Source organism: Nilaparvata lugens, chromosome 2, assembly GCF_014356525.2.
Source record: "Nilaparvata lugens isolate BPH chromosome 2, ASM1435652v1, whole genome shotgun sequence".
In the NCBI taxonomy this organism is placed as follows: Eukaryota; Metazoa; Arthropoda; class Insecta; order Hemiptera; family Delphacidae; genus Nilaparvata; species Nilaparvata lugens.
The window spans coordinates 90,130,490-90,143,887 of NC_052505.1; the positions used below are offsets into that span (position 1 = coordinate 90,130,490).

Below are 13,398 nucleotides of genomic sequence, written 5' to 3' on the forward strand. Positions count from 1 at the left end.
AGTTCTGAAAAGTCAATATTACATGGATATGGGATATGAATTGTTAAATGAGTTTATTCAATCCAACTTGATCGATTCAATCAAATACGATGAAACTTCAACGAACATAATGTGATGTTGGATAAGGGACGAAAGAAAATATCGTATACCCAAAATATCACCTATTTTTGAGAAGTCCCATGTTATCATTACATGAGTATGGATAGACCCATGTTACATGAGTATGGATAGTTCGGATTGTTCCCGGTGATTTATTCAATCCATTCATATCAATCAATTTAAACGTTTCGATAAATGTCCAACTAAGGCTCTACAGTCTACACACACATCGATTTTTGTTGTACGATTTTTGCCGTCCTTATAAATTCTATTAGATTAAACAGATGATGTCAAACAGATAATGTTTGTCAAGTCACGTTTAATGTGATAGAATTCATAAGGACGGGCAAAATATCGTACAAACGAAAATCGATGTATGTGTAACTGGCTTAATATAATAGTGTAATTTTAGTTTGTTGAACATTCAATTTCTTTGTATTGTGTTTATTGTAATTTTCTTGATTGGGGAGCAATTTTTGGGATTTTCCTGTGTGCTCCCATATTGCTGTAGCCTAAATAGATGAATAAATCGTGAATGCCTGGAACAGAAAAGCTATGAAGAGAATCATGACTGATTCATGATGGAGGGATGAAGGGATATTTTGGGATTATCAAACATCGTCCGTTAATAACTTTCTCAATACAGAATCTCAAATTAATTTTTTTTATTGGTACTTTGTACATTCATTACAACATAATATTGCAACTGGATACAACTTATGTTTGAGGAATGTTCACCTCCTCCTCTTCACTGTTGTTGTATGCTCCACCTCTTCACTGGCCCTTGCTATCGTCTTTCTCATTTGAAGAGTTATTGTTGGACTTGGCTCCTTTATTGGCTGCGGTCTTCTTGTCCTTGGGCGTGGGGGAAAACCACTTCTTGTGGAGGCCCTTGGGGTCGTACTTGGCCGACACCTGCTTCCAGATGTCGGGCTGCTCGTCCATCAAGAACTGAATCACTTTTCCGGAGCCGGCCTTCTGCACCTTACTGCATTTCGCGCAGTTGTCGTTCAAAGCTGCCGGTAGGATGTCTGCGAATTGAACGAATTCATTCATTTCATTTATGTTACAAATGACACTGATTTAATTACATTGGTAGATGAAATACTAAGTGCCGGTTGCACAATAGCCGATTAAATTTCAACCGTGATTCATTCCACGAGAACCAATCAGAGAAGCCGTCTTCTCTAAAACGCCTTCTCTGATTGGTTCTCGTGAAATTAATCACGGTTTAAATTTAACCGGCTGTTGTGCAACCGAGCCTAAGGGTCATATGCACCATCTATGTTTCACGCTAAACCACATATTTACTTGTAGATATGGTTTAATTTATCATAATGTGTTATTCGGGATAATAAACGACGAAGTAGTACGGAGTTTAAACGAACAGCTTGCATTTCTCCGTTTAAACTGACATCTGCATACAGACCTAAGGCAATTCTTATTTTTTCCAATTTTAAGTGATGAGTGTTGACAGAGTCCAAATAGGTGAGGGCCTAGTAAAATGTTCAATTCTGCATCGTATCAGAATAGAACTGAATACCCATATGTGACTCAATAATACGGCGAGAATCATCGAACTAAGAATCAGCCAATAAGGGCGAAAGCACACAGCAACAGACAGGCGTATGTAAAGAGATGGAGAAAAAAATGAAACGTTATTAGCAGACATACGAAGACAAACTGAAATCTGAGTGTGTTGCAACAATCGATAGCCTCTATCGAATTGTGTTGCAATATTCGATAGAAGGGATTTCCCTCCGCATAATATACTATGTATGTTGCTGTGTGCGCTTGCCCTTATGATGATTCATAATGTAACAGTACCTATAGCCTAATTATATTATTATGTTGGTTCTAATCTATGAATCAAGATTTTTTTAGGGAGAGAGGGAAACAAACGAAAGTCTGTCATTTATCCCTATTTATTGAATAGACACATTAGAATTAGAAAGTGGTCAAAAAGATTAATGTTACGCAACATAAAGCTATGTCTAGTAAGCTTCTGGCTTTAAAGAAGATGGATGACGAAATTAGTGCCGGTTGCACAAAATCTAGTTGAATTTTAATCGTGACTAATTTCACGAGAACCAATCAGAGAACCGTCTCATCAAAAAAGGCCTTCTCTGATTGGTTCTTACGAAATTAATCACGGTTGAAATTTAACCGGCTTTTGTGCAACCGGCACAAGTGAATTATTTAGGTGATGAAAGGAGATTTGAGTCTATGTTTTTGTCATACATGATCTTCCGTTATAGGCCACTGGAAGAGCCAGATCATTAAGCACTGACCGGTTCAACTGGATAGGTATAAAAAAATCAATTCGTTTTCGCTCTTTTGTCATGATTTGAATTTGAATGATACTTGCTAACGTAAAGATAACAGTGATCTTTATGTAGGCCTACGTATTTTTTCATTCAGCTTCCAGTCTCCTAATTCTGCATAAGATATGTAAAACAACTTTAAAACCTCTATTTGTTTTACAAAAGTTAGTTATCAGAACAATAATGAGGTATCCGAGAGATTTCCCAAGTGTCACATTGTTTCAAAATTCCAATCTGTTCACTATAAGACAATTGTTCATTTTAAAGACTATTAAGAAACATGTGCTCAAATTAAAAAAAATTCAAAATTTTCAAAGAGTAACTAGACAAGTCGCTCAAAACTTAATCACAATTGAAAGAGTTGATAGCACCCTATCCCGTAGAAGTATTTCATATTTGAGAAATAAACTCTATAATAAAGTTCCAAGAGGATGGTTGATAAACTAAAATAAAAGATTTCCATACCTGGGTGAAAGAAAATTATTTTTATTCAATTAATGATTTGGTTTAATATTGATTGATGTTGTATGAATCTTAAATTCAGCTTTATGTATATCTTTAATTTATTGTTATTTCTTAGAATAGAATATTTGGTTGGTTGAATGTTAATTACTGTTAGCCTATATTATAATATTGTAGGATCATTTTATATATTAATATTAATGTATAAGTGAATAAGTTATATTAAGACTCCACGTCGGCGTACAAGTTTTCTTTTGCCGACGTGTAGCACAAAGTTGTCAATTTCCTTTCAGTTGTATTCTGTATATATTTTTGTGCAATAAACGATTTGATTTGATTTGACACGTATTCCATTTATACGGTAGTACCACTATCATTATTATTTTTCAAGACAGTACCACTAACTCTCAAACTTCTCACACTCACAATTTTGTCTCAATCTTGAATTAAATGATGCTTAACTAGCACTGGATTCATAAAACAAGATTTTGTTTTATTCTTTCTACATAAAATCTTCACAAATCCTTCGCTATTTTTATCAAGACGGCTTTAGATAGTTTTATTTATGAAATACTGTAGATGCATTTCGAATAATTATAGTACTAGGCAATAACCAGTCTTCACACTATACTATTCTACAGAAAGAAATAGGTGGAGTGGAGGTGGAAAATAGAATGAAACTTCCAATAACTACACTTTGTAGCTTTGATAATAAAACGTGAATTAAATGTGTCCTAGAATTAAATCTCTATTATTGTTTGTTCTTATCGTCTATTATAGAAACCACATCAAGCTGATTCCGCGGCACAAATTAAGCTTGGTGAGAATGGCATGATAATTTATTGTTCCCAAATTATACTTTAACAAGACACTAGAAACCAGTTTTCAAGCTTTAATTTGTTTTGATTTCTTTATCGAAATGGTTTACAACTATGGGTCTAGTATTCATTTTTTCAAAATACAAATCTATTGAATTTATAAAACAAGCAAATTTTATATAGATTTCCAATTCAACACATTTTCAGGATATAGGATTTCTTTATCGAAATGTTTTACAACTATGGGTCTAGTATTCATTTTTTCAAAATACAAATCTATTTAATATACAAAATAAGCACATTTTATAGATATCCAATTCACCACATTTCCAGGATATAGGATTTGAGTTCAGTACAAAAATATGTTATGTAACCAACAACTAGTGAGTCATCGCATGAATCATAAAATGCTCTCTTCACTCGTCTTTGCAGTTTTTGGGAATACAGTTTTTGAGAATACTCAATAATTGATTACCATGTGAATAGAAGATACCAGTATTCTTCCAACTATTTTTGTACCGTGGACGTTGAAGGTAGGCTTTACTAATCTATCAATAATTTCCCTAAGAATTAGAGTATTGTACATGAGAATGTTAGATAAGATACGTTTGAAAAAAAACTTCATTTCATTTGAATCTATATATATAAAAGCGAAATGGCACTCACTCACTCACTCACTCACTCACTCACTCGCATAACTAAAAATCTACCGTACCAAAAACGTTCAAATTTGGTAGGTGTGTTCAGTTGGCCCTTTAGAGGCGCACTAAGAAATCTTTTGGCAATATTTCAACTCTAAGGGTTGTTTTTAAGGGTTTAAAGTTCGTATTTTAGCATGTATATTCTTCTTCTCTCAATCTCTTAATTATATTGAAATTTCCATATCATATGTTACTATAGAACTATAATCTAGATAGAGTACCTCTTCGAAACAGTTGTTAACTGGCAACTAAATTAATAATTTTGTCAGGTTGGCATTAAGTTGAGTTGACTTTGTTAGGTTGGCACCAAGTTGAAGATTTAAATGCATTTATCGCGGAAAAATTGATTGGGCACTGCTACTTCAATCTATATATATAAAAGCGAAATGGCACTCACTCACTCACTCACTCACTCACTCGCATAACTAAAAATCTACCGGACCAAAAACGTTCAAATTTGGTAGGTGTGTTCAGTTGGCCCTTTAGAGGCGCACTAAGAAATCTTTTGGCAATATTTCAACTCTAAGGGTTGTTTTTAAGGGTTTAAAGTTCGTATTTTAGCATGTATATTCTTCTTCTCTCAATCTCTTAATTATAATTGAAATTTCCATATCATATGTTACTATAGAACTATAATCTAGATAGAGTACCTCTTCGAAACAGTTGTTAACTGGCAACTAAATTAATAATTTTGTCAGGTTGGCATTAAGTTGAGTTGACTTTGTTAGGTTGGCACCAAGTTGAAGATTTAAATGCATTTATCGCGGAAAAATTGATTGGGCACTGCTACTTCAATCTATATATATAAAAGCGAAATGGCACTCACTCACTCACTCACTCACTCACTCGCATAACTAAAAATCTACCGGACCAAAAACGTTCAAATTTGGTAGGTGTGTTCAGTTGGCCCTTTAGAGGCGCACTAAGAAATCTTTTGGCAATATTTCAACTCTAAGGTTGTTTTTAAGGGTTTAAAGTTCGTATTTTAGCATGTATATTCTTCTTCTCTCAATCTCTTAATTATAATTGAAATTTCCATATCATATGTTACTATAGAACTATAATCTAGATAGAGTACCTCTTCGAAACAGTTGTTAACTGGCAACTAAATTAATAATTTTGTCAGGTTGGCATTAAGTTGAGTTGACTTTGTTAGGTTGGCACCAAGTTGAAGATTTAAATGCATTTATCGCGGAAAAATTGATTGGGCACTGCTACTTCAATCCTGGGAATATTATATTACTAGCCGTCAGGCTCGCTTCGCTCGCCATATCCGTTTAGTCAGACGTTTAGTCTGGACCCCCGACTGGATTGTCCTAACATGATAAAAATTCAGGCGGGCGAAGCGAGCCTGCTAATCTCATTCTTGGACGATCCAGTCGGGGGTCCAGGGGGTGGAGCCCCCTGGCTAGACGGATATGGCGAGCGAAGCGAGCCTGACGGCTAGTACTATTATGTTTCTATGCTAACGATAATTTCACCCCATATTAAAATGGAAGAATAAATTCAATCAGGTAAGAGTTCACAGGTGAAGTATTGCCAATAGATTCCATATTTATTTATTTAATCAATGAGAATTACACAAAGTAATTTACACTTACAGAAAAGTACCACAGCCCCAGAATGGTATACGCTCAAAACGGTTCCAATTCTAATTTATACAACAGTCCAAATGTAGCTAGGTATGGTATGTACCATACAGCTTCAGTTGGGTTCCGAACCACCGCGATAATTGATTCCTAAATGATAGTTTCATCATGCTAATTAGAAGATTGCAGCTCTCATATTTGATTCCTCTAGTGGAAAATAAGTTCCATTTTTAAATGTCCAGTAAGATTGATTTTGAATTGTCAGGTCTCATATATTTTACTTCTATTGAAATCCACTTTAAACTTCAGATTTTTTATGTATGGAAGTCATTAATGTAATCACAAGGAATGTTGACATAATGCAAATTCAACCTCACTTTCCTAGCTAATGTTGTTTTTTAATTTATTGTATTGTTATTGTATTATATTGACTAGACTCTATAGATGTAGAATTGTGATATATCCTCTACTGCCTGGGCTGACGAATTTATTCTATTCCAATGGCTTATTATAATAATTTGATTGTATGGTATGAGATGTTGCGATATTTCTCCATAATTGAAAGAATAAGACGTTGATGTTGTCAATAGGTACCACTTTAATTTATTCGAAATTAATTCATCTTACAGAACCATAGGTTTCATGGTAACACCTACCATATCTTCAGCTGAACTTGTGGGTTCAGCTGAAGATGTGGTAGGTGTTACCATGAAACCTGGTTCTGTATTGTGAATTAATTTCGAATAAATTATAATGGTATTGACAACATCAACGTCTTATTCTTTCATGATAATGATAAGATGAGGAACATCCGTCAAGGACTCCCCACCAATGAAAGCCATAAATAAAAATATTGATGATTTTCATGCAAAAAGTTTAATAACTCAACCCACTAAAATTCAAAATATGAGAAACGGCCATTTAAAATGAATCTCACCAGAAATTCTAACAGTTTAAATGAATCTTATTTTTCAATTGAGGAATCAAATTAAGAGTAGAATAGAATGACTTTTTTAGTTGATGACGTAGCGATGTTTGGGCAGTAATGTCCACTCCACCACTTCCACATCGTTAGCAAAAAATACAGATACATACAATCCAAAAATGAGAGCTGAATATTAATTATAATAAGATTTGAGTCTCACGTTTGATCTCGGTGGCTTCAGGCGTACAGACGCCCTTCTCCATGAAACAGCGCACATAGTTGTCCCTCATCTTGGCGTCGGAAAGCACCTGATCGAGATGCACGGGGTCCAGACGGGTGGACGCCTTCTCAGGCATCTTGGCCGGCTGCGAGCAGGCTAGCTCCACACCACACACAAACAGGGCGACGACTATCATCTGATGCATCATTGTTCAATTGTCACTAGTCAGAACCGTTATGATGCTTCGACACCAGCTCACCTGAAATATAAACTGATGCGGCAGCCTTCGATTATAGCCGCAAATATTGACAGTTTCCTGGGAGATGACCAGGACAGTCACAGTCAAAATAGACTGATGCGACAGCCTTCGATTAGAGCCGCAAACGTTGGCAGTTTCCCCGGGTGATGACCAGGACAGTCACAGTCCACCGAACGCATCCTGTCCTTGCGAACATGCTCCAGTGCCGTTCAAGGACCATTCCGGGTATTCCTTCCGATTTCTCCGTTTCAATCATTAAACGATTACGAAAGATTATTCCAATCAATTAGATACCAATATTTTACGTTTCAATAAACACTAACTGGTGCTGTAATCGATGGCAGTACCAAAAATTACTTTACTCGTGTTATAATATTACCTATATAAATTTGGGTACCCTATTGAATTATTTCGTCACGACATGTTTCTGCTACTAATGCCATTTTCAAGTCAAGATGAAAATGTAGCCTGTTTGGCATTAGTAGCCGAAACATGTCGTGACGAAATAATTTAAAAGGGCACTCAGATTTATATTTTTATTTATATCAAAAGTAGCCCTAAAGAAAAAAGATATAATATTGTACTCTTGATTATTATATTAGTCCAGGCACAAATAAATTAATGAACTAAAGCACTTCTCTATGTTTTGTGGTCCAGACAATGAATACTCAAAAGAGGGTATGTTGGGAAAAGTTTGGAAGACAATTTTTGACCCAGTAACTCTGTTTAGGATAGTAAGGAGATAAACATACAAAAGCTCCCACCCCTACCCCTATGCTAAGTGGATGGGGTGGTTAAAAAGCACCATTCCTTGGCTTTCTGCATATATCTCGAAAACTATGTGTTTTAAGATCATGACTGTTAAGTAAAAAAAGAAGCTTACAACATTCAACTGCCAACTTTTCCACACCTATCCTTTGAAGATTTCGTGATATCCGATCCCAAGGTGTGAAATTTTAGACATTTTTTATCTCCAATGTTTTGTTCTTTTTGGTCCAATACTTTTTCAACTATTAGTGAGAAAAATCCATGCTGAATGTGGCCTTAAGGTGGGCGTACACAGATCGTCATCGGACGGACGGCACGCATCGGACTGATCAGACGATTAGATTTGATGCGTTGTTTTCAATTGGAGTGTGCATACCTATCCGCATCGTATAGGTATGCGCACTCCAATTGAAAACAATGTATCACATCTAATCGTCCGATCCGTCCGATGCGTGCCGTCCGTCCGATGACGATCTGTGTGCGCCTACCTTTATAGAGCATATTTTTTTTGAATTTTATGTACCTATAATTTCACACATTCCACATGCCTCAATTATTGTGGGTTAAGTGAAAGAGGGGGCTCTTATTGCCTCAATTTCGCCCACATCACTTTTGATATTGTAAAGTGCAAATAAAAGACATTCATCTATATATCTATCTATCATTCCTCAGCGACCGTTGCAGAAATTTTGTTGTTGAGTGTGAAATCTTCACTTTTGCAACAATAGATCAATTGACAAAGGAACATGCATGATCCCGGTGTGCTAAATGTGTAGTTTATTTCCAATAAACCTATAATATCGCACCAACACACTAAACGCTATTGATCAATGCCTGAAAAAAAAAATTATTGAATTGTGATGATCAATGATTGAAAGATAGCCTAGGTACTACAATAACATTCAATAAAAGGATATCCATACCGGATTAGTACTTATCTTTCTGATACCGTTATAGTGTATTCTTTTAAAATAAGGCTAGAGCTTAATTGGATTTATTCAATTTTCCTGGGATATTATATCAGAAAGTACACTCTTCTACATAAACTGCTGGCCTGTTGGGTGATAATAAAGTCTCTCACTTGTGAGTGGCATTGAAACTATTCCTTATCTCATGGAATCATCAACAGAGTGTACTCTTCATTTACTCACAATATATGGGCTGTTGTTTTCCTAACAGGCCTTGGTTATTTTCAACATGCAAAATGCGGCTAGCTATCCTTGGAAAGTTAATTACGCCTGCGCGTCTTCAGGAATAATGTGGTTTATTTCCATCGATTTCTCATCACTTTTTTTATGAATTGTTTCATGGATTGATCCAGATATTATCGTACCGGTATCCAATTTGTACTGAACAATATGAGAGAATCCATTCAATTCAGAGTCACCTCAATGTCTCATTGCATAGATGTTGATGTCGATACTATAATTATTAATACTTTTTTATAGGTAGGCTACTCACTTCTTTACACTCTATAGGTGCTGTTGAATTAATCAATTCCGGGAGAGAGAAATTCATTTCTATTTCGTTGCTGGCTTCTTTATCCTTTTTAGAAGAATGAAATCCTTCGTGAATTGATATTACAAAATGATCTAAATGTTTTTTAAGAGAAGAGGAGACAAGATATGCCGCTCCTGAGGGTGTGATCACATTGGATGCGTGTGTGTTCAAGTCAGATATATGAGTCGAAAAACAAAATCTGGAAAGAGCCATTGAAACACGTTGTGACTTTGTAGTTGCTTACACTGAACGCAACCAGCAAGAGTGCACGTGTTCCAATTGAGTCTTCCAATTGCTCTTTCTAGATATTGTTTCTCATCAGCGCGCTTGGTCATGCATAGCCCACGCGTGCAATTGCACATAAACGCATCCAATGTGATCATACCGTCAAGGATTGTCTAAATAACTCTTATGGGTATTGAAATAAGAATCATCAGGTACACTTTTTATATTTTATTATAATTCACATCATATTACTGCTCATTAGAGCCACTCTCAAGAACAAATGGTTAAATCTGGTGTGGCGCACTCACACAACTTTCCATGCCGTTATGAAAATTGATCACCTAACGCTAGTGTTCACGCGCATCTCAAGTCTACTATTCAAAGATCTGAGCCAGCTGGTGAAAGGACAATAACGCTGGATACACACGAGATCTGCTATCTCTTCATAATGAATGATTTAATAGAATCAACAGTTGCCAACAGTTTGCAATTATTGAATAATCACATTTTCTCAAATTTCAAGCTTATTTTCAATTTTAGGTGAAAATGTTACTGTACATTAATTGTAGAGATTTCCATGTTCAATCTTTTCCACTCAATTTTTTTTTGTTTAAGTTGTATCTGAAGCCTGATAATTGGGAATCTGAAATCAAACTTTGCATAGATGGGGACTTTGCTCCTGAAATTTTACAGATATGGGACTTGTGGCAGTTGATATAGCTTATCAATGACAATTTCAGGTATGAATTTGATCAAAATCGTTGGAGCCATTTTCGAGAAAATCGCGAAAAACCCTGTTTTTGACAACATTTTCGCCATTCTAGCCGCCATCTTGAATTGCATTTGATCGAAATTGTTCGTGTCGGATCCTTATAGTGGAAGGACCTTAAGTTCCAAATTTCAAATCATTCCGTTAATTGGGAGATGAGATAACGTGTACACAGACGCACATACACTCATACACACATACAGATCAATACCCAAAACCCACTTTTTTGGACTCAGGGGACCTTGAAACGTATAGAAATTTAGAAATTGGGGTACCTTAATGTTTTTTGGAAAGCAATACTTTCCTTACCTATGGTAATATATAGGGCAAGGAAAGTAAAAATTGATACTTCTTTAGATAAAGGTACTTATCTGTGAGGTCAGAGACTAAACTCCGCAATAATTGAGAATTTATAACTTTCCAAATTTAATGCAGTGTAAGATTATTAAAGTACTCCACGTATAAAGTACTTATCATCGTCAGTTCCTCTTTAACAATCATTTTTAAGTATAATCAATAAATCCTATTTCTATTGTAGGACAGCTTTCTTGCTAAGAGTGTAAATTCATTATGGAGAAATTCAATTCAATTCAAGGAGAAATACCACAGTATCATTCATAATTCACAACTATTAGGTAGTGTGTAAATATTCATGTAATATTGTAGCCTACCTACCTCCTTTTGAGACATCTCCAACAATTTATCTAATTGAAATATCTATGCATGAGCCTGAGAGAGGAGCTATCAGTCTCTCAAATCCAGTTTTCCAATGTAAGCAGGGATTCCCTACTGCATAAGTTTTTTGCTATCCGATTATTTATCCACTACTCTAGTCTGATTATTCAATTAATCAATCATCAATTCATCACTTGTCTCGTATATGCAAGTTGTGGATTATAGTTCATCTCAGTCCAATTAGACAATATATTATTGGAGGGTATTCGATAGGAATTACATAAGATGATGCATGTACGTGACGTGTGTCTGAACTGGTTTCAGTTGATCAGTCATCTCTGTGTTAGTGATTGGGATCATTGGGGAAACCCCGATTGGAATAAAAAGTGAGTTCTGGTTTCTGCAAAATATAGAGCACTTTGTGATAGCAAGCTCATAGAAGCTGTTTTCGATGAAGCCAGTTTATTATTCCAGACAGGTGTGTGAGCTCTAAATTTGCAAAGAATACAATCATTCACTCCTCCAGAATGTTGTATTCTTTGCAAATTTAACTAAGTCCGAGCTTGCGCACTTTAGTGAAGTCCACGTTATAAAAGTAGTATTTTATTAACATTGGTGTTGCTATCATTCGACAAAACAGATACCGCTTTCCAGCTTCACAACGTTGCTAGATCGTTTTTCATCAATTTAGAAATATAATTATTTATATAATTAATCATGAGCCATCGTATTTATAAATTTTCATAATTGAGATTTAATATTTTGTTGATTAATTTTATCTCGACATTATCAAAAAACGATCTGGCAACGTTGCAAAGCTGGAAAAGGAGCGCTGTCAATGGTAGAAAATGGAAGCAACACCATTGCTAATTAAATACTGCCATTATATCCTGGACCTCACTGTATGATCAAGAACATCAAGAAAACTCATCATTATAAGACAGGAACAAATTGAATCTTTTTTTAAATGAAATATACCACTATTTTCATTTTTATCTAAGTAGCAAAATAAGAATAAGGATAATGTGATGGAGGTTATAACGTTGCTACAAGACATTCGATTCCAACCGCAGTCGTGGTGTATTGGTAAAGCACTCGGCTTTGAAGCAAAAGATATTAGACTTCAATCCCAAGTTTTTCAACTCTTTTTTGTTTTTAATTTTTTCATTACGATTGAACTTGAATTTCATCAAATAATTATTTAATGTAAAATTTTGCAATCAAGTTAATTAATTATTAGTCTATTATTATTTTTTTAACATCTTTATTGCCCATAAAAACAAAAAAACAAAATAAAAGCTTACAAAAGAAATATTCTAGATTATAATAATATATTATGCTATTTTACAAATAAATTAAAATTACATGGCACCACCCAGCAAGGGCAAAACCCTGACCGCTGAGTGAGAGTAACAGCTGTTTAGACAATATAAAAATTTATTTACTAATAATCAAAGCTACAAAAAATCGAAGTTAACAATAAATTACTAGTAATTATAATATTTGACTGATGTCGAAGAAAAAAATTTGTATCACCCACTTATTTATCTGTTCCATCCTCTGTCTACCCCTCTATTAGAAAGATATTCTGACAATGAATTTGGCATGATATTTATTATTTTTGAGCTAAGATACCCAAATTGTCTTCGCACTATTGTCAAATCTGAATAGTTAATATTATAAATGTTTTGAGATGTAACTCTCAGGTTATACATAGAAACGTTATTATTCACTGTAAATTCCTCCTTCCTCATCCATGCATAATAGAGAAGTTTCTTTATTTAAATTTGACGTACTGTCATCACTTTAAATTCGGCAAATGTTTCACTACTAGAAAAAGCCCTTGGCTTATTAAGAATTGCTTTTATTATCATTTTTTGAAATGTAAAAATTTTATTCATGAAAACATCATACGCTCCTCCCTATACCACTAACCCATGTTGCAGCACCGATTGAACATAGGCAAAGTAAAGGACCCTAAGTAATTTAATGTCTAATATTTTACGGACTTTATAAAAGATAAAGGAAATAAATTTTAAGCGTTTACAAATATATTCTATATGA

General features: G+C 34.8%; 1 protein-coding gene across 1 annotated transcript; it reads right to left on the bottom strand.

Annotated features, from left to right (window-relative positions):
* Window positions 1-744: 744 nt before the first annotated feature.
* On the bottom strand, window positions 745-7,517 carry LOC111045661 (ejaculatory bulb-specific protein 3). The gene is made up of 2 exons (XM_022331108.2): window positions 7,139-7,517; window positions 745-1,130 (listed from the first exon to the last, which is right to left on the bottom strand). The coding sequence occupies exons 1-2, from the start codon at window positions 7,344-7,346 to the stop codon at window positions 874-876; spliced, it is 465 nt and encodes a 154-aa protein (XP_022186800.2). The 5' UTR covers window positions 7,347-7,517; the 3' UTR covers window positions 745-873.
* Window positions 7,518-13,398: the final 5,881 nt, after the last annotated feature.